This window comes from Littorina saxatilis, linkage group LG10 (genome assembly GCF_037325665.1).
Source record: "Littorina saxatilis isolate snail1 linkage group LG10, US_GU_Lsax_2.0, whole genome shotgun sequence".
In the NCBI taxonomy this organism is placed as follows: Eukaryota; Metazoa; Mollusca; class Gastropoda; order Littorinimorpha; family Littorinidae; genus Littorina; species Littorina saxatilis.
In genome coordinates, this window is record NC_090254.1 from 47,684,141 (window position 1) to 47,707,503 (window position 23,363).

Here is a 23,363-nt window from a genome sequence, read left to right on the forward strand (position 1 = left end):
ACAGTGAGAGAGAGACAGTGAGAGTGAGACAGTGAGAGAGACAGTGAGAGAGAGACAGTGAGAGAGAGACAGTGAGAGAGAGACAGTGAGAGAGACAGTGAGTGTGAGACAGTGAGAGAGAGACAGTGAGAGTGAGACAGTGAGAGAGAGACAGTGAAAGTGAGACAGTGAGAGAGACAGTGAAAGAGACAGTGAGAGAGAGACAGTGAGAGTGAGACAGTGAGAGAGAGACAGTGAGAGAGAGACAGTGAGAGAGAGACAGTGAGAGACAGTGAGAGAGAGACAGTGAGAGAGAGAGACAGTGAGAGTGAGACAATGAGAGAGACAGTGAGAGTGAGACAGTGAGAGAGACAGTGAGAGAGAGACAGTGAGAGAGAGAGACAGTGAGAGAGAGACAGTGAGAGAGAGACAGTGAGAGTGAGACAGTGAAAGAGACAGTGAGAGAGAGACAGTGAGAGAGAGACAGTGAGAGAGACAGTGAGAGAGAGACAGTGAGAGAGGAGAGACAGTGAAAGAGACAGTGAAAGAGAGACAGTGAGAGAGCGACAGTGAGAGAGAGACAGTGAGAGAGAGACAGTGAGAGAGACAGTGAGAGAGAGACAGTGAGAGAGAGACAGTGAGAGAGACAGTGAGAGAGAGACAGTCAGAGAGACAGTGAGAGAGAGAGAGAGACAGTGAGAGAGAGAGACAGTGAAAGAGACAGTGAGAGAGACAGTGAGAGAGAGAGAGACAGTGATAGTGAGACAGTGAGAGAGAGAGAGACAGTGAGAGTGAGACAGTGAAAGAGACAGTGAGAGTGAGACAGTGAGAGAGACAGTGAGAGAGAGAGAGACAGTGAGAGAGAGAGACAGTGAAAGAGACAGTGAGAGAGACAGTGAGAGAGAGAGAGACAGTGAGAGTGAGACAGTGAAAGAGACAGTGAGAGAGACAGTGAGAGTGAGACAGTGAGACAGTGAGAGAGACAGTGAGAGAGAGAGACAGTGAGAGTGAGACAGTGAAAGAGACAGTGAGAGAGACAGTGAGAGTGAGACAGTGAAAGAGACAGTGAGAGAGACAGTGAGAGTGAGACAGTGAGACAGTGAGAGAGAGAGACAGTGAGAGTGAGACAGAGAGACAGTGAGAGAGAGAGAGACAGTGAGAGTGAGACAGTGAGACAGTGAGAGAGAGAGAGACAGTGAGAGTGAGACAGTGAGAGAGAGAGAGAGACAGTGAGAGTGAGACAGTGAGAGAGAGAGAGACAGTGAGAGTGAGACAGTGAGAGAGACAGTGAGAGAGACAGTGAGAGAGAGACAGTGAGAGTGAGACAGTGAGAGAGACATGATATTGTGTTGTCTAAAGTGTTTATTAGATTCTCGGGCAGTTTTATCCCGGACGGCTGCATGTCGAGTTTCAGGGGTGCCTATGGGCATCCGGCGGTAGGTAAAAATATGTAATGTTCAAATAAACCCACTTAATTAAAAAATAAACAACTGATCGAGGTGGCCTCCACTATGCCCATACAAAAGGAATAACGTAAAAGTTGCCCAGTACCACAGATATTAGCAATTTCGTGTGACTGAGGCTACCAGTACCTGTATTAATATATGAATTATTATTGGCAACGGTAAGCGATTTCACACAGATTAGCGCGGGACAAATATTGAAAGACTGTTTCTTTATCATAACTGCAATGTTCTTCTCCCCCCCCCCCCCCAAAAAAAAAAAAAAACCGCAACACCCCACCCCCCTCCCCAACCCCTAAGAAGAACAGGTCCGACAAACCCCTGCCTCACCCAGTAAGCTTTTTTTTTAAATTAACGACGCCAATGGGATTCGATCTCCTGCCTCGGACACATTCGTTTTGTCACGTTAGGAGAGCAATTTACCAACTTATCTATTTTGCGTCTTGACAGTTCGCGTGAGTGATATTTTAGTGACTGTTGTGACATTATATAGACTGACCGGAACAAACGCAAACGTCCACCCTCTGGGTGACGAACAACAACACATTTGCATTCAAACGAAGTAGTTTGTTGATCATAGTGCAATTATCCCGTTTGACTTGTGTCTGTTCTCAATATGACTAACATATATATGTACTCATTTCTCCCAAATGGGTAAAGCTATTGAAACTCACTTTGGCTATGAGCTCGAGGTCTATGGGAATAAACGCTCATAATTATGTCCTGGGGATTGATGACCCTGGTGTCACCCAAAATTATTCCGTCAGGAAATGCTATTTCGTATACATGTACTCAATTGTCTCCAGTAAGGACACATTTATTTTCTCCGAAATTAAGGCCCCAGTTTGTGGTGATTGACATTGATTTGCTCTGTAGTTTGATGATCCTAGTGCCAACATTATCCCGGAAGGCATGGTTTAAATGTTTTCGTTTGCACCCACTTTTCTCCAAAACTGATAAAACTGTTGACACCACTATTAGGAAGCATGCTCATCGGAGTCGATGCCGAGAAGCTCTGAACTTTGGTGACCCTAGGTACCATATTATCCGGCCAGGAAGGGTTTTAATATATGCTCACTATGTGAGGGAACTTTACACCCGTTAGGGTCCATATGTTCTATCAGCCCCAGATACTTTACTTGATTTTTGCTTTCGGTCCAGCCGACTTTTTTGAGCCATATCAGGACCAATCAGCCCGAGATGTCTTATCATTTCGATGAAGAAGACTTTAAATAATAAAACAACAACCACAGCACGAGATGATTTCTTTCTTTATTTGGTGTTTAACGTCGTTTTCAACCATTCAAGGTTATATCGCGACGGGGAAAGGGGGGAGATGGGATAGGGGAAAAAGGGGAGATGGGATAGAGCCACTTGTTAATTATTTCTTGTTCACAAAAACACTAATCAAAAAATTGCTTCAGGGGCTTGCAACGTAGTACAATATATGACCTTACTGGGAGAATGCAAGTTTCCAGTACAAAGGACTTAACATTTCTTACATACTGCTCGACTAAAATCTTTACAAACATTGACTATATTCTATACAAGAAACACTTAACAAGGGTAAAAGGAGAAACAGAACCGTTAGTCGCCTCTTACGACATGCTGGGTAGCATCGGGTAAATTCTTTCTCGTCCCAACCAATATGGGACTCCCCCTAACCCGCTAGGGGTCACGAGATGATAAACGGAAAGTATTAGGATCCTTATGGTCACTTGTTAATTATTATGTTGTTACCCCTTTACCACCCCCCGCGGGTTAGGGGGAAGAATTTACCAGATGCTCCCCAGCATGTCGTAAGAGGCGACTAACGGATTCTGTTTCTCCTTTTACCCTTGTTAAGTGTTTCTTGTATAGAATATAGTCAACTTTTGTAAAGATTTTAGTCAAGCAGTATGTAAGAAATGTTAAGTCCTTTGTACTGGAAACTTGCATTCTCCCAGTAAGGTAATATATTGTACTAAGTTGCAAGCCCCTGGAGCAATTTTTTTGATTAGTGCTTTTGTGAACAAGAAACAATTGACAAGTGGCTCTATGCCATCTCACCCCTTTCCCCGTCGCGATATAACCTTCGTGGTTGAAAACGACGACACCAAATAAAGAAAGAAAGAACCCCTTTACCACATGCTATTGATACAGTACATGCCATATCATTATTTTTGTTATCAAAACGAATACGTTGTGTGTGTATTGTTAGGAAAACTCTAATCTTTTAGATTAGTTAACAATGTATCAAGAAAAATAACATAATTATTTGAGCGTGTTTCTAGGTGACCCTCTTCGTGATTAGGGACCTAATGTACATCCTATATGATCTTCCATGAATGGGTTCGGTTGCTATTTGAATTTTCTGTAAAAGGGGTCGCTCAGATAATCGTCAAAATGTAACTGACACATAAGATAGTTTGGCAAGTCCAGTGGCTAACGAAGGAAAGCACCGATCACCATCAAGACTAAATCACTACCAGATGTCAGTAGGAATGTCGGTAACTGATCCACTGACCGCTATCATATTTCACTACTCGCGTACATTCCGTAGAGTACTTAGAGACCAATCTAGAGCATAATTGTATTTCATTCCCTCTGCTAGAACTGACTGGGCTTGCTGATATTATTGTTTTCATATTAGGCCTACGAAAAAAACTTACATAACTTATTTTATACTCGGTAAGAGATATAATACATGTATCGAGAGACATTGCTTTTATTCCAGGCTACACCTCTTATGGAGGCATCTTACACACTCTCTCTCTTTCTTCCCCCTCCCATCTCTCTCTCCTTCGCTCCCCCTCTATCTCTCTAATATTGACAACACCCCTCATATGATCACTCAACCTCTCCCCATCGCCCCCTGTCTCTCACCTTCTTACACACACTCTCTCTTTTCCCAACTCTCCTCTCTCTCCATCTCTCTCTCTTCAATAATGACACCCCCCCCCCCCCCCAAATATCACTCTACTTATCCTCCACTCTCGAATCTCCAAACATTCGGTTATAAACGTGATTAACTGGTATCGTACCCCTATGACAGCTAATATTCCATATTCTCTGCATTCTCTGCTTGCTGCATTACGTTAAAGGTTTTTATGCTCTTTTTTTCAAGCCACATTTCACGTCAACCAACTTTCATCAAGACGTTATTCAAAGCGTCATTGTAGAAATGACATTCGGAAATATTAGGGGAATCTCTGTCATAAATTGTTTTTCTATTTGTTTTTTATCAGGCATTTTTTGTTTTAATCACAAATAATATGATACAGACACACAAAGAGAGACACCTATAGTGACAGCCGCTCTATCATGCTAGGACTGGTGTCAGTATACTGTGACGGGCGGGGATGTAGCTCAGTCGGTAGCGCGCTGGATTTGTATCCAGTTGGCCGCCGTCAGCGTGAGTTCGTCCCCACGTTCGGCGAGAGATTTATTTCTCAGAGTCAACTTTGTGTGCAGACTCTCCTCGGTGTCCGAACACCCCCGTGTGTACACGCAAGCACAAGACAAAGTGCGCACGATAAAGATCCTGTAATCCATGTCAGAGTTCGGTGGGTTATAGAAACACGAAAATACCCAGCATGCTTCCTCCGAAAACGGCGTATGGCTGCCTAAATGGCGGGGTAAAAAACGGTCATACACGTAAAATTCCACTCGTGCAAAAAACACGAGTGTACGTGGGAGTTTCAGCCCACGAACGCAGAAGAAGAAGAAGTATACTGTGACTATATGAGGATGTAAGTCTCTGCGACTTCAATCTCAGTGTGGCAGTACATTAATCTGCTGACCATAAACAAGGGATGCGTCCAGCTGTCTCTCTAGCTCTCCAGTAGGCTTCTCAGCGGGCTACCTGCTTGACGACGTTCTAATTGATGGCACGCGAACCGTGTAATGTATAGCCACTGCGCGAGTCGAACCGCTCTACGACTAGCTGCCCTCTCCACGGTCCCCCACCCCCACCGCCAGCCCCACCTCTCTCTCGCCCTTCCTCTCTCCCCCCGTTCCTCTCTCCCCCCTCCCTCTCTCTCCCCCTCCTTTTTTCTCTCCCTCCCTCTCTCTTTACACTTAATTGTCAATCTGTTTTTCATTGCTAAATTCATACGGATAAATAAAAGCTTGATGTTTAGCAAGAATCACCTCTGATTTGTTATTTGTACTGTCACTGAAGACTAGACCGTCAGTGAAACTTAATACAGTTCGCCACCTGTTTACCTCTTTTTATATTTTAATCCAGACAGCATTATCCACCACCACCCATTATATATACATTCTATTTTGTGTAGTCCCGATATCAATGTTGCAAACCTTTTGATGCAGCTTTTGATAATATAAGAGATTTGATATAATATAAGAAAAACAATATTATTCATTGCTTGATTGCTTCATGTCTCACCCAGTCACATTATTCTGACACCGGACCAACCAGTCCTAGCACTAACCCCATAATGCCAGACGCCAGGCGGAGCAGTCACTAGATTGCCAATTTTAAAGTCTTAGGTATACGTATGACCCGGCCGGGGTTCGAACCCACGACCTCCCGCTCACTGGGCGGACGCCTTATCACTAGGCCACCGTGTTGCGGTTTGGCGGGATATAGTGATCCTTACATCGTTCGAAAAAAGACCAATAAAGCTACCCTTTCAAACCATGTTCTGAGTTTTTTTGCTTATTTGCTATTGTGTTTGGTTGTAATATGTTATATAGAATTGTGCATGTGAAGGGATATTATATTTTTTAAATATGGAAAAAGGGAAAGCTAATTTAAAATTTATGGACAGATTAATTGATGAAAATGGCTCTCAGATAACGACGCAAAAAGGAATTTTACAGGAGCAAGTGAGATTTTACAAAAACGTGTTTGATAAAAATGGGAATTTTGTTGAGGAGGATGCTGAAAGTAAAGTTCTTAATTTAAATATTCCTCAGTTAAATGACGAACAAAAATATGTTTTGGAAACTGATTTTACCGTGTTAGAAATCGGCAGGGCGCTGTCTTTATTAAAAAATGGTTCGTCACCAGGTTTAGACGGATTGACTACAAGTTTTATGACATTTTTTTTTTGCCTAAAGTAAAAATGATGGTGGTTAATTCCCTTTAAAGTGCATTTAGAGTCGGTGAATTGTCAGATACTCAAAAAAGAGCAGTTACCACGTTGATCCATAAGGGTAAATATTTGCCGAGAGATAGCCTTAAGAATTGTAGACCCTATATCTGTAACCAATACAGATTATAAAATGCTGGCAAAATGTTTATCGCAGCGCTTATCTGGTGTTATTTCTGACCTCGTGTAAGAAGATCAAACAGGATTTATTAAGGGAAGAAAGGCAAGTAACTTGATTAGATTAATTGATGATGTCATTAATTACGCTAACGAAAGAAATCAACTAGGTATATTACTTGCCCTTTGACTATTTTTAACCAGCTGTGCACAAAGATAGGATACAGTCCCTCTAGATGTTTTTAGTACGTCGCAGTGAAGACCGCTGTGCGAGCGCTTGCACTTCGCAAAAACACAGCCAGCCCGCAAGCAGGCGAACACAATAATGACCTTGACACACGGAACCCTGTGATCATTAACCCCTCCGCGAGAAAGTTTCGCATGCTGATAGTCCAGTCTAAAGCGAGCGAGCCTTGCGCTGCTACATTTTGGTTACATAAATATCAGGTTAAACTAGATCACAGTTATTGGCTGTTAGCAAGCAAATGTACAAAAGAAGAAAGATTGAGATTGTTACAATGGAAAATATTACATAAATATTTATCCCACGAATATATTATTAAATAAAATGAAAATTAGAGAAACAAAATTATGTACATTTTGTAAACACATTGATTATGTTGAACACTTTTTTTTGCAATGTGAGAAGTTGACGAGCTTTTGGGAAAATGTTGTCCATTATATTTTTAGAAATACAGGATCAAATGTGCACCTCTCAGAACACGATGTCTTGTTTGGTTATCAACCTAGTAATATAGAATATGCCAAAATAATAAGGTACTTAATCACATTATTTTGATTGCAAAATATTGGACAAAGCTAAGTAGATGGGCAGTACGATTTTATGATCCTGGAGGATATGCGCAGAGACTGTCAAGTGCTCTTTCACGAAGCATCTAGTGGGCAACGAATTCTGATTTTTTTTGTTTTTGTGTGTGAGTAAGACTATTTTTTATGTGCACCCCAACCCCCTCGCCAAAGATGATTTGGTACGGTGAAAAGATAAGAAAATCTTCCTAGCCATTTGGTCGTTTCAATGACGTAAACGAGCTATAATTAAAAAAAAAATAAAACCCATCTGCCTACTTTTTTTTATGGCGTGTAGAAAAGACCTCCGAACCGTATATCTACACTATGTTGTATTCCAACCATCCCCTAACTTAATAGGTCTGGCACTGACAAACATATCTGACTGCCCAACCGACCATCGCGTGCGATCCAGAGCAACTGAATAATAGTGACCATCCACAATAGAACAGTTTAATTCCAACCAAAATGGTACGGAACAGTTCCCTATCTATATGCGTTGGAAGGCGTCTGCGTTGAGAGTATTGTTTGTCCCGGGCTAAAGTCTTTTATATTCAGAACTCATTCTCGTCATAATTATGGACATAATATAGTTAACTTGTTTTAATTTGCCAAGTTGTACCTAGTATTCATATAAATTAACAATCCTTGTTTAAAAGAACAAACGGGTGTAGGTCGGTTGGTTTGACGGGAACACGGAGACAATAAACTATCCAGCTGACGACGGTGGCCAACTCAACCGGACCAATGATGTGTGACCTATAAAGTAGGATTTTTTACAGGCAATTGCAATTGTTGTGTCTGCTGCTCTCTCCTCATGTACTTGAAAGCCCTTTACATCAGTCTTTCATGACAAACACAACTTGAGCTGGACACCACAGTCATGTGCGAACCACGCACCAAGACACCACGCACCAGTCAGCATTGAAAAAAAATGTTTTCGCGAGAAATTGATATAAATAAAATCATTTTGAATTGTTAAAAAAAAAAGGAGACAAAATAAATCAAAGACGGACTCTTGAAGAAGTAACGTTTCACTCAGATATATTTTATCCAGCCGGTCATGTCTTTCCTTGATCCCTTTTCTTCTGACAGAAAAAAAATAACACAAGGGAAATGAACACATGTAAATAGGATTAAAAGCAAACGGCAAGTTGTGTGACAAATGTTACTGACCACCCCGTGCATGCGAATATTTGCTGCCTCCCCCCCCCCCACCCTCAACATCGTAATCGTATCGGCTCTGTACCCCTTTGCCTTCAACCTCTCCCCGGACCCCTCCCCCCCCCCCACCCCATACCCTTCCTTTCTTTTCAGTAAATCGCCCCTCAGTCGGAGCGGCAGTTGTCACCACGCATCCGACTTTTTTTTTTTAATTAGTATCTCCTTTACAAAGCTGATCTGATAATAAAATATCTTATTTTTGTAAGCAAACGACCAAATCGCATCAAACCATATTATTGACAGTGCATATAGAAACGGTAGCAAAATGCAGGCATGGGAATGGTCCTCGGTTTCACTAATTTCAGAGGTTTAGAATTAAAATTTCAGAGGACAAAAAACATTTTTAGAGGAAAAAAAGTCAAAATGTAAACATTTGCAAGGGCGTTTTATATGCTCAAATCACTCAAGCGTCTTTGAACAGAATAGTTTTGAATGTGGAAATGTTTATTGACTTAAGCTCGTGTCGGTGAGCCAAGTACATGTACTATTGACTTTCGACCAACTTCCACAGGATTTGATCCAGAATGCGTAGATTTTGATTATGCCATCCTCTCCCCCCCCTCCCCCCCTCCCACCCCCCTAATTTCAGAGGTTTTTCCTTTCAGCTATTTGCGGGGGAAAAGTGGGTGAGGGAGAGCCTGGATCGTTAAACGGGGGTCGTGCCATGCCAACTGTCATCTGATGGTAAAACAAAAACAAAAGGTTTAGAGGAACCGACTTCCTTTTGTTATCGCGCAGAATATTTTAATATTTTGTTCAATCAACCATCAATTTTGCACATCAACGCCAACGCCAACGTTGTTTCAAATAAAACTGAATTGCACTCCGTCCTAAAACTGAACGCTGTGCCTGCGGTAGTACAAAGTTAAAGGGATAGAAGAGCTTATTACAATTGAAAAAATCCCCTCAAATATTGGCGCTCCAAGTCTTCTTCTTCTTTTTCCCTTAAGCTAGCTACTAGCTAGCTGCCCTTTCCCCACCTCCTGTATCACCAACCCCTTCCCATTTTCTGCTTGTTTGTGTATCTGTTTTGTCTTTTGTTTTGTTTTTCGTTTCCTAAAGGAGCTAATGTACTTATTCCGCCATCATGCTAACCTTTGTTTTGTAATTACTATGATTGCTTAAAATAAGCATTATATGCTTGAGTATGTAATCATCCGTGCATTGTTCTTGTCATGATTAAAATTGAATAAAGTTTTGTTTAAACCAAGAGCTTTTGAGGAACAATAAAACACTCTAACAATAGAACAAAACCACACACATAAATACAAAGGGAAAGAAAGAAGCAAAACAGATTTACAAGGAAATGAAATATGTTCATGGTTTGCTGTCGGGTTTTTTTTATTTTTTTTTTTAAAGCACACTGATACCATGATATAGGATACGTTAAATGTAAATGATAATTATAATGCTGAATATTTTGACGTCAACCAGAAAAGATGCTTTTTTTTTTAACACAATCTTAAACTTTTCTTGGTTACAAAATCAAATGAACCTTAGAAGTCGATTGTTTAATACCATTTGTCACTTTAATAGAGGTTGTTTGACTCAGTTGCCGACTTCTCCGCTTTATTTCAGTTTTCTCTTCACACTCTTCGTTTTCATGTGTTACACTTTTCCCGGCCTCGCACATGAGGGAGAGCATTCATTGGAGCGATACGTTTTAAACAAAATTGTTTTTTATGCTTCGCTATTATCGATTACCTGAAATCAAAAAAGAAAAAAGGTTAAACTCCTGACCAGCGCACGGGGTACGTTAAATGTTAAATGGCCAGTGGGGAACGCAAAAGTGCGCGTGCACGTGTGCATATTTGTATGTAAATACTTTTTTTTTTAACCAGTTAGTGTCAATGTCGATCGAGTGTTATTTCGATCGCGTTTTTAGATTCAAACATACGCATAATTTCGTAGAGTTATAAGAGTTCTAAAACAGGGAAAGAGGTGGCAAAGTAAAAGATTTTAAATCAAAAATTGTTAGTGTATTTTTGCGACGAGACAGACACAAAAGTATGTTCTACAAAAGAAGTTCATACCCATGAAATACTCTCGAACGGGTTAGTCCGTACGCCGTCGCGGCAACTCGGTGATTAGAACGGAATTACAGTGCAAACCTCGTATAGTGCAAACCTCGCAGGTACCTGTAACAAATACTGATAAAACATTTTTTATTTATTTAATTCTGACTTGATTTTTTTAAATTTTTCAAAAAAAGGGAAAATTGCATTTGGTGGCTTAAACTTACCGCTACGGTTCTGTGTGTGTTATGTTTGTATTTGTGCATTTTGTGTGTGCTTGAGATGACGTTCCTGTAGGGAGTATATACAATATTCTCATCGAGGACCCCAAACCAAACTCGTTTCAGCTGGGAAATGTGACGTTGGAACGTTGACGTTAATGTTGTTAAACACAAGCCGAAACAGTGATGAGATGGGTAGTTAATATATGTGATGATATTGTGCATGCTTGCTGCTACGGCTATAGCGGGCGAAAAAGAGGTCAGTCGTGCTTCACTGACAGCCGTGGGCAATAAACATGCAGTGACTGCTCTTGTTCAGCCGTTTTCAAGGGTTTCACAACTAGGTGTCTCGGCGTTAGCCTAAGGAGGTCAAGAAGCCATGAAGACCAAAATCGCGCCATAAATATGCCGTGCGTGATATGCGTCAAATCACGGCGACGACACAGAGATTATAGTCTTTATCTCTGTCGGCGACGTTCATCGCCGATGCCTTTGGTCAGAAAGGCGAGATTGAAAAGGTCGAACATTACGAAATTGCGAAATTACGCACCTAAATAAGAAAAGGTTGCCTAGTAAGCACCACTCAACCGTGTGCTGCCGAGAAAGACCATATTTTTTGTTTATCAAAACTTAAATAGCACTTTCTTTTTTGGGGGAACAAGACGTATGAAACTCTTTCTGTCTGTCTGTTTGTCTCTGTGTGTCTCTCCGTGTCAGTCTGTGTGTCTGTCTGTCAGTCTGTCTGTCTGTGTGTCTGTGTGTGTGTGTCTGTCTGTCTGCTTAGTGACTCCGTTTCCCTCTCTTTTTCTGAAATCAATTCAAGTCTATTCATACTGGTCACAGGTAAACTATTTGTATGTCGCTGGATGTACTTTTGTTTCAATTACGCTTCAGCGTTTATGTTTTCCTGTAGTTGATTGAATTTAAACCCTAAGAGTGATATACAATACAAAATAAAATAAAGTTTTTTTCAAAAAGCTGTGCTCGCGATGCACTTACAGAATTCCTCGCTGAAACATCTGTCCGAGTCATTCCATGAAAAAGCGTACACGTATTGTTTTCGGAATACAATATTTTGATTACATATGGTCGCAACTAGTTAACATTTCCCCCTCAAAATCCTTTTCAGCATCTCTTTGCAGACAAAGAGGGTAGAAAATAAAACAAGTCGCGTAAGGCGAAATTACTACATTTAGTCAAGCTGTCGAACTCACGGAATGAAACTGAACGCACTGTAGTTTTTCACCAAGACAGTACAGCTTCGTCAATCCCCGCGAGAAGGAAATCGCTCACCTTCCACGTGCAAAACGCAGTGAAATTAACACGCCAGAATAGCGCGGTAGCGTATTGTGCTAAACAGGAAAGCGCCTTTATCTGTATTTCTTGTTAACTTTCGGAGCTTGTTTTGAATACAACCTATCATATCTATATGTTTTTTGGAATCAGGAAATGATAAAGAATAAGATGAAAATCATTTTTGGATCGATTTCTTATTATTTTTATCGTAAGACTAATTAAGCTATTTTCGTTAATTGTGATCACATTTTAGCAGCTGTTGGCACCAGCAGGCTGGCCCTTCTTTGGCCTCTATTAAAAACCCTGGATGTTTACAATTTTCAGTGATCTATTGCAAGTACTGGCAACTTGTTGGTTTCCCAGGATGTAACTGTGTTAGTGAATTGAAACTTTAGAGTATGCACCAGAGCACAAAAGTTTTTGGTTACCAGTATTCTAAATGGAGTTTTTATTGTTGAAAGAGAGCAGGGTTCTGAGTTTTATTCACAGTGGTAGATGTGTTGTTGACAGTTTTGATGCTGTTACATGGGTTTTAACATACTATTCCTACTGTGTTTTGTGGTACCTGATTGTGGGTCTGTGTTTTAAACTGTCATGAATAGTCCAGTGTAGTACTTAACTTTGGAAACAAAGTTTTTTAAGGGCAAACTGTGATCTGTGTATTTGGGTGTTAATTTTCTGACTGGCAATAGGACTTGAAAGGTGGGTGTGGATTTTTTTGTTTGTTTAATTTCTGCACACTTCGTGATGGAAACTCTTCATATGAAAGAAGCACACTTGGAGAGACTACATTCTCTTTGTCGTGTATGTGGAGAAAGATCAAAAAAGAAATATGACACTGTAGTGAAATTGTGTAGATATTCCACCGTAGAACAATATTTGCTTGAGAGTCACTGTGTGGATTGTGAAAATGTGGACTAGCACTACATGGAGAACAGGGGGTGAAGAAACACAATCCTTTGTTTACACCCTCAAGGGCCGAGTTCTGGAAATAAACAATGATGAAGATAAGATCAGAGTGCTCATGAAGGAACAACTAACTATTGTCTCTCCCCTCCTTATAGAACAGCATTGTCAAGTCCAAAGAAATGCAAACCTGTCTAAACTGGCCTAAATTACAGTGTTTCTTTATGGTTTTGATTTTGTAGAAGTGTTTATGTTCCTTCAGAGACAACAGAAAGTTGTTTTATTTCCTTCTTTGAGAAGTGTCTTTTTGTGAAACAAGTTTGAATACAATGTACTGAAACATATCTCAGCCTGCTTCTGTGATACAGTTTTACAGAATTAACTATCAGCAACTGACTCAGTGACTGACTAATAGAATGACCAGAGTTATATAGACACTGTACACAAAACACCCATATACAACACAACACTACCGTAGCGCAACCATGCACTACACAGCACAACCGTACACAACACAGCTGAGCCAAGCACAACACAACACTGCCGTACACAGCACAACACAACACGGCCGTACACAACACAACACAACCATAAACAACGTAGCACACCCCTAAACAACTTCACCTAATCCAGCACAACACAAACATACACCGTACACAATCGAAAACAACACCACACCACACCACAACACAACACAACGCAACACATCCGTACCTCTCTCAGCACAACCCAACACAACCCAACACCTCACAACACGACAAAACACCTTACAATAGAAAGAAACAGACATACACAACAAAACCGTACACAACACAGCACAATAGTACACAACCCAACACAACACAACAGAACACCACACCACACCACACCACACCACACCACACACCACAACACACAACACACAACACAACACATTACAAATATGCAGACCACAACACAACACAACACTAACATGCACACTACAACAACACATAACACAACCATGCACACCACAACACAACCATGCACACCACACCACACCACAACACAACACAACACAACACAACCATACACACCACCACACAACCATGCACACCACACCACACCACATCACACCACAACACAACACAACCATACACACCACCACACAACCATGCACACCACACCACACCACACCACACCACAACACAACACAACACAACACAACCATACACACCACCACACAACCCAACACAACAATGCACACCACAACACAATGTAACTTAACCATGCACACCTCAACACAGCAAAACACAACTATGCACACCACACCACACCACACCACACCACACCACACCACACCACACCACAACACAACACAACACAACACAACCATACACACCACCACACAACCCAACACAACAATGCACACCACAATAGAACCCAACACAACCATGCACACCACAACAACACAATGTAACTTAACCATGCACACCTCAACACAGCAAAACACAACTATGCACACCACAACACAACACAACACAACACAACACGGCACCACGCAACACAACACAACACAATAGAACAAAATCACACACAACCATAGCCCAACCCAACCCACCACACCACACCGCACCGCACGGCAGCACAGTGCAGCGCAACACAACGGAGCGCAACGCACCGCAGCGCAACGCACCACAGCGCAACACACCACAGCGCAACACACCACAGCGCACCACACTACAGCGCAACACACCACAGCGCAACACACCACAATGCAACACACCACAGCGCACCACACCACAGTGCATGCACCACACCACAGCGCACCACTCCAAAGCGCACTACACCATAGCGCACCACACCACAGCACACCACACCACAGCGCACCACGCCACAGCGCACCACACCACAGCGCACCACACCACAGCGCACCACACCACAGCCGCACCACACCACAGCCGCACCACACCACAGCCGCACCACACCACAGCCGCACCACACCACAGTTGCACCACACCACAGCCGCACCACACCACAGCAGCACCACACCACAGCCGCACCACACCACTGCCGCACCATACCACAGCCACACCACACCACAGCCACACCACAGCCACACCACACCACAGCCACACCACACCACAGCCACACCACACCACAGCCGCAACACACCACAGCCGCAACACACCACTGCCGCAACACACCACAGCCACACCACACCACAGCCGCACCACGCCACAGCGCACCACACCACAGCGCACCACACCACAGTTGCACCACACCACAGCTGCACCACACCACAGCCGCACCACACCACTGCCGCACCACACTACAGATGCACCACACCACAGCCGCACCACACCACAGCCACACCACACCACACCATACCACAGCCACACCACACCACAGCCACACCACACCACAGCCACACCACACCACAGCCACACCACACCACAGCCGCAACACACCACAGCCGCAACACACCACTGCCGCAACACACCACAGCCGCAACTCACCACAGCCGAAACACACCACAGCCGCAACACACCACAGCCACAACACACCACAGCCACAACACACCACAGCAACCGCAACACACACAGCCGCAACACAACACAGCTGCAACACACCTCAGCCGCAACACACCACAGCCGCAACACACCACAACCGCAACACACCACAGCCGCAACACACCACAGCCGCAACACACCACAGCCGCAACACACCACAACCGCAACACAAAACAGCCGCAACACACCACAGCCGCACTACACCATAGCGCACCACACCACAGCACATCCGCAACACACTACAGCCGCAACACACCACAGCCGCAACACACCACAGCCGCAACACAACACAGCCGCAACACACCACAGCGGCAACACAACACAGCCGCAACACAACACAGCCGCAACACAACACAGCCGCAACACAACACAGCCGCAACACACCACAGCCGCAACACACCACAGCCGCAACACAACACAGCCGCAACACAACACAGCCGCAACACAACACAGCAGCAACACAACACAGCCGCACACAACACAGCCCCACCAGCCGCAACACAACACAGCACCACCATAAACATTACAACACAGCCGCACACAACACAGCACCACCATAAACATCACAACACAGCCGCACACAACACAGCACCCCCATAAACATCACAACACAGCCGCACACAACACAGCACCCCCATAAACATCACAACACAGCCGCACACAACACAGCACCACCATAAACATCACAACACAACACAACACAGCACAGCACCACCATAAACATCACAACACAGCCGCACACAACACAGCACCACCATAAACATCACAACACAACCCAACCATAAACATCACAACACAACCCAACCATAAACATCACAACACAACACAACCATAAACATCACAACACAATCCAACCATAAACATCACAACACAACCCAACCATAAACATCACAACGCAACCCAATCATAAACATCACAACACAACCCAATCATTAACATCACAACACAACACAACCATGCACAACATAGCACAACCATACACAACACAGTCGTACACAACACAACACAACACAACCGTACACAACCATACACAACACAACGCTTTGCTTAAAACGGTCATCACTATATCTAGCAAATTTTTCAACTTGTTTTAACTCGCATCTTTCCGAAAGACGGCAAAAAGTCTTCATAAATGACTGACATTCCTCAAAAACATGTTATGTTAGAAGTTCCTTCAGGCTCAGTCCTGAAACCCATTCTTTCCACTATTACCACTTATAATCTGCCTTTACATGTATCTGATTGTGACTTAATTAACAGCATTGTTGTTGCCGACGCGTTTCTATACACATCTAGTGACACCATGTTATGAGGTCTTTGACTGGTGTAAAACAAACTCCATGATAATTCACACAACAATATCAAAAGTATGGTGATCACCACAAGACAGAATTATCAACTTGCGGTTTTAATTCTTAATGTCTTTAGTTAAAAACTGACGCATTGTAATATTATTATGTGTTATGTGCTTGAGATGCAGAACGGACAGGCTGTAAGACTAAGTTGTGACTAAATCCTCTGTCCATATGTATCAAAGATCAGTCAGTCAGTCAGTCGATCAACCCGCAAATTAGTCTCTCTTCTCTCTCTCTCTCTCTCTCTCTCTCTCTCTCTCTCTCTCTCTCTCTCTCTCTCTCTCTCTCTCTCTCTCTCTCTGTCTCTCTCTCTCTCTCTCTCTCTCTCTCTCTCTCTCTCTCTCTCTCTCTCTCTCTCGTGTTTTTCAAAAAAGAAAAAGTTTTTTGAACTAGTTACCTAATGTGGAACAGGTGACGAGACGGCGATGTGTTATACATAGTTTGTGCCGTTGAATGTTAGAGCAGGTTTGATTGCAAATAATGTATGCTGGTGTAGTACACTTGTGTTGTTGTTGTACCTACTCAAATTGTTGATTTTTGCGCTGGAAATGTTTGTATGTTAGAAAGAGAGAGAGAGAGAGAGAGAGAGAGAGAGAGAGAGAGAGCGAGAGCGAGAGCGAGAGCGAGAGAGAGAGAGAGAGAGAGAGAGAGAGAGAGAGAGAGAGAGAGAGAGAGAGAGAGAGTTTGTGCCGTGGAACGATAGAGCATGATTGAAAGCCGATAATGTATGTTAGCACTGTAAACTTGTTTGTCGTTGCACCTATCCATGTTGCTAATTCATGCGCTGGATATGTCTTTGTCTTTGTCCATAAATACAATCACACGGAATGTATTACTGACCCCCCAACCCCCCCTCCCCGTTGAAATGAACTTTGTGTTTAATCAATAAAATGTCTTACGTCTTACGTCTCTCTCTCTCTCTCTCTTTCTCTCTCTCTCTCTCTCTCTCTCTCTCTCTCTCTCTCTCTCTTCTCTCTCTGTGTGTCTCTCTCTCTCTCGCTCTCTCTCTCTCTCTCTCTCTCTCTCTCTCTCTCTCTCTCTCTCTCTCTCTCTCTCTCAATCTCTCTCTTTTTCTCTTTTCCCCATTCGTCTTTTGTTTTTTTTAATCGTGTGTCTCTCTTATTCACACACTCCTTCTCAAACCCTTCTTGTATTATTTCGTTCCCGAGGAGCTTGGAAACACTGATGTGGGTGATTTACATAATTCAGACCGCTCAAGCTAAATGTATGTAGAGCAACAACTTCATAAAGAAAGTCATGGCAAGACAGCACTCGTTTATGATTGTATTGCCTTTATAACTGCTCCTGTGCCAACGGCATTAGCTCAACCGACCGCTCATTTTCTCTTACCAGCTCTGTACTTTAGCAGATGGAAATCCAGGATGAACCCTTACACAACATATGTGCAATTTGCGGACCACTAAAATACAGAGCTATAGCTCTCTCTCTCTCTCTCTCTCTCTCTCTCTCTCTCTCTCTCTCTGTATCTGTCTCCTCTCTCTCTCTCTCCTTTCCCTGTCTCCTCTCTCTTATCTCTCTCTCCCTCTCTCTCTCTTTGTATCTGTCTCCTCTCTCTCTTTCCCTCTCTCTCTTTCTCTCTCTCTTTTACCAATTAGTCTGTGTTGTTTTTATTCCTGTGTCTTTCTGACTCGCAGACACCTTCTTTAACCCTTCCTGCTTCCTCTCTTCCACTGATGCGGGTGAATTGCATAATTTAAACCTACCAAGCTAAATGTATTTGGAGCACCCACTTTATCAACAAACAAGTCCTTGAAAGACACCACTCCTTTATGATTGTATTGCTTTTTTCACTGCTCCTGTGCTAACAGCATTTGCTTAAGCGACCGCTCTTACCCGCTCTGTAGTTTAGCAGATGTAGTTCCAGAATTAGGCCTGACACAACACACACAACATACCAGCAGCAATTTGAGGACCACTAAAACGCAGGGCTAGCTCTGTAGTTTTTTGGTCCTCAAATAGCTGCGAAATAGTGACTGTCCGCATATAGTCGCTTTTTTCAAATCGTTCGTAACGCTATATTAAGAGAAATATCGAAGTAAAAGTTTTTTTGACACCTTTGTGTCGAATTCCCTAAACATTTCGCTTACTTTCAACTTTTTATCTCTTCAAACAAAAAAGTCAAAACAGGTCCTCATATTACCGCATTTTGACGGATGGACAAAAATGATACACAATGTCCTCAAATAGGCGAATATCCCCCTATGCGTGTTGTCAGTTGCTCTGTCTGTCTGTCTGTCTATCTGTCTATCCGTCTATCTGTCTATCTGACTGTCTGTCTATCTGTCTCTCTCTCTCTCTGTCTCTCTCTCTCTGTCTCTCTCTCTCTCTCACTCTCTCTCTCTCTTTCACTCTCTCTCTGTCTCTCTCTCTCTCTCTATGTCTGTCTTTCTCTCTATGTCTGTCTCTCTCTCTCTCTCACTCTCTCTCTGTCTCTCTCTCTCTGTCTCTCTCTCTTAGTCTCTCTCTCTGTCTCTCTGTCTTAGTCTCTCTCTCTCTGTCTTAGTCTCTCTCTCTCTCTTTCTTAGTCTCTCTCTCTCTTTCTTAGTCTCTCGATCTCTCTCTCTCTTTCTTAGTCTCTTTCTCTCTCTCTTAGTCTATCTCTCTCTTTCTTAGTCTCTCTCTCTCTCTTTCTTAGTCTCTCTCTCTCTCTCTTTCTTAGTCTCTCTCTCTCTCTTTTTTAGTCTCTCTCTCTCTTTCTTAGTCTCTCTCTCTCTCTCTTTCTTAGTCTCTCTCTCTCTTTCTTAGTCTCTCTCTCTCTCTTTCTTAGTCTCTCTCTCTCTCTTTCTTAGTCTCTCTCTCTTTCTTAGTCTCTCTCTCTCTTTCTTAGTCTCTCGCTCTCTCTCTTTTTTAGTCTCTCTCTCTCTTTCTTAGTCTCTCTCTCTCTCTTTCTTAGTCTCTCACTCTCTTTCTTAGACTCTCTCTCTCTTTCTTAGTCTCTCTCTCTCTCTCTTTCTTAGTCTCTCTCTCTCTCTCTCTTTCTTAGTCTCTATCTCTCTCTTTCTTAGTCTCTCTCTCTCTCTTTCTTAGTCTCTCTTTCTCTCTTTCTTAGTCTCTTTCTCTTTCTTAGTCTCTCTCTCTCTCTCTTTCTTAGTCTCTCTCTCTCTCTTTCTTAGTCTCTCTCTCTCTCTTTCTTTGTCTCTCTCTCTCTCTTTCTTCGTCTCTCTCTCTCTTTCTTAGTCTCTCTCTCTTTCTTAGTCTCTCTCTCTCTCTCTTAGTCTCTGTCTCTCTCTTTCTTAGTCTCTTTCTCTCTCTCTCTCTCTGTCTTAGTCTCTCTCTCTCTTTCTTAGTCTCTCTCTCTTTCTTAGTCTCTCTCTCTTTCTTAGTCTCTCTCTCTCTCTTTCTTAGTCTCTCTCTTTCTTTATTAGTCTCTCTCTCTCTCTTTCTTTGTCTCTCTCTCTCTCTCTCTCTTTCTTAGTCTCTCTCTCTCTCTCTCTCTTTCTTAGTCTCTCAGTCTCTCTCAGTCTCTCTCAGTCTCTCCCTCCCCCTCTCCCTCCCCCTCTCCCTCCCCTGCAAGAAGTCGGTGAAGGGAGAAACTCGATGCACCCACTGAAGTAGCGCTGTGGGTTTCCCTGAACCCACCCCGTCGTTAGAGAAATAAACGGTAAAAACCCTCTTTCAAATGTATGGGTTCAGACAAACCCGCATCGTCGTTAGAGAAATACACGGTAAAAACCCTCTTTCAAATGTATGGGTTCAGACAAACCCGCATCGTCGTTAGAGAAATAAACGGTAAAAACCCTCTTTCAAATGTATGGGTTCAGACAAACCCGCATCGTCGTTAGAGAAATAAACGGTAAAAACCCTCTTTCAAATGTATGGGTTCAGACAAACCCGCATCGTCGTTAGAGAAATAAACGGTAAAAACCCTCTTTCAAATGTATGGGTTCAGACAAACCCGCATCGTCGGGCGTGTGTAGTCAAAAGCGGCATCCGGCAAAGGTTAAAGAGGAACAGCGAGAACGGGTACCGGTAGGTAGGGGGGGTGGGGGGTGGGGGGTGTTGGTAGGACTCTTGGACAGAAGTATAACGTCTGGTGTCAACTATATTGTCAGCACGTCTTTTTGTGTCCTCTTTTCTCAGGAATACTTCTTGTCACGTAAACTGACCAGAACGAACCGAAATCAGTACTTCTGTCAAATAGAATCAGCTAGAAGGTGGGGGGAGGGTTAAGTGAGGACAAGCATGACGGGGGACTTTGCACATCAAACGAGCTTTACAACGAGTAAAAATAACTTACAAGAACATCTCCTCCCCCCCCCCCCCCCCACACACTTCTTCACCACAAAGTTGTCCCCCCCCCACCCCCACCTTTTGTTTACGAGGGAGGGGGGGAGGGGTGATCTCTCATAAGATATAATGGTGTTCCGTAAAAAATACAACTGTTTTATTAATGTAATCCATCTACATGCACTGACCACCGTGCACTGACCACCATACACTGACCACCATACACTGACCACCATACACTGACCACCATACACTGACCACCATACACTGACCACCATACACTGACCACCATGCACTGACCACCATGCACTGACCACCATGCACTGACCACCATACACTGACCACCATGCACTGACCACCATGCACTGACCACCATGCACTGACCACCATACACTGACCACCATGCACTGACCACCATGCACTGACCACCATGCACTGACCACCATACACTGACCACCATGCACTGACCACCATACACTGACCACCATACACTGACCACCATGCACTGACCACCATGCACTGACCGACCACCATACACTGACCACCATACACTGACCACCATGCACTGACCACCGTGCACTGACCACCATACACTGACCACCATACACTGACCACCATGCACTGACCACCGTGCACTGACCACCATGCACTGACCACCATGCACTGACCACCGTGCACTGACCACCATGCACTGACCGACCACCATGCACTGACCACCGTGCACTGACCACCATGCACTGACCACCATACACTGACCACCATGCACTGACCACCATGCACTGACCACCGTGCACTGACCACCGTGCACTACAACACAAGTCAGAAAATAGTCAGACTGCCAACATTCCAAATCCCAGAATAAAAAACAGAAATGTTAGTTGATGGTGCTTTAATTTTTACCAAAGAAAGATATTCCGATTAAAACAACCCACTGGTCCTTATACTGGACATACAGAAAGTATGAGTATAAGTATGAGACAAATAAAACAAAAGACTGAGTGTGTGTTCGCTGTGTTCTTTGTGGCTAACCATCGTCTGCGAGTCTTCTATTTGTTGGTGTGTGTCATACTTGTCTGTCTGTCTGTCTGTCTGTCTGTCTGTCTGTCTGTCTGTCTGTCTGTCTGTCTGTCTGTTTGTCTGTCTGTCTGTCTGTCTGTCTGTCTGTCTGTTTGTCTGTCTATCTGTCTGTCTGTCTGTCTGTCTGTCTGTCTGTCTGTCTGTCTGTCTGTCTGTCTGTCTGTCCACTATACAGACTATTAGGTTACATAAACACAAAGCAAACCAGAGCTTCTTTCGTTCAACGGACACTCTACACAGTCTTGGTTTCCAACAAATTATTTCACCATGTCTTAAAGTTGTTGAACAGGCAGCGCAAGAGAAACCTTCCCGAAATGACAAGATTTCTATTCTAATTTAGTTCACAAATGAAAACCACTACGTCAATACACACACATGAAAACCACCACGTCAATACACACACATGAAAACCACCACGTCAATACACACACATGAAAACCACCACGTCAATACACACACATGAAAACCACCACGTCAATACACACATATGAAAACCACCACGTCAATACACACACATGAAAACCACCACGTCAATACACACACATGAAAACCACCACGTCAATACACACACATGAAAACCACCACGTCAATACACACACATGAAAACCACCACGTCAATACCCACACATGAAAACCACCACGTCAATACACACACATGAAAACCACCACGTCAATACATACACATGAAAACCACCACGTCAATACACACACATGAAAACCACCACGTCAATACACACACATGAAAACCACCACGTCAATACACACACATGAAAACCACCACGTCAATACACACACATGAAAACCACCACGTCAATACACACACGTTGAGTTGCATTTATGATGCGCTTTTTCGTCGTCCTTTCTGTCTATTTTTCTTATTTCTGTGTGTGTGTTTTTACTGGCACACAGACGTAACCTACTACTTCATGGTTTTTAGGTATCAGGCAGATTAAGCGCAACAACTATCCTTCATGCACAAGGCATTGCCAAAAAAACCTCCAGAACTGCACAAGGTGATGACATTCCAA

The 23,363-nt window shown here is 43.2% G+C and overlaps 2 protein-coding genes across 2 annotated transcripts in view; one reads left to right on the forward strand and one right to left on the reverse strand.

Moving 5' to 3' along the window:
* The window catches only part of LOC138977897 (uncharacterized), a 96,712-nt gene that overhangs the window by 56,351 nt on the left and 16,998 nt on the right, over window positions 1–23,363 (reverse strand). The window lies entirely within an intron of this gene.
* LOC138977898 (mucin-7-like) lies at window positions 14,372–16,175 on the forward strand. The gene is made up of 2 exons (XM_070350505.1): window positions 14,372–14,558; window positions 14,689–16,175. The coding sequence occupies exons 1-2, from the start codon at window positions 14,372–14,374 to the stop codon at window positions 16,173–16,175; spliced, it is 1,674 nt and encodes a 557-aa protein (XP_070206606.1).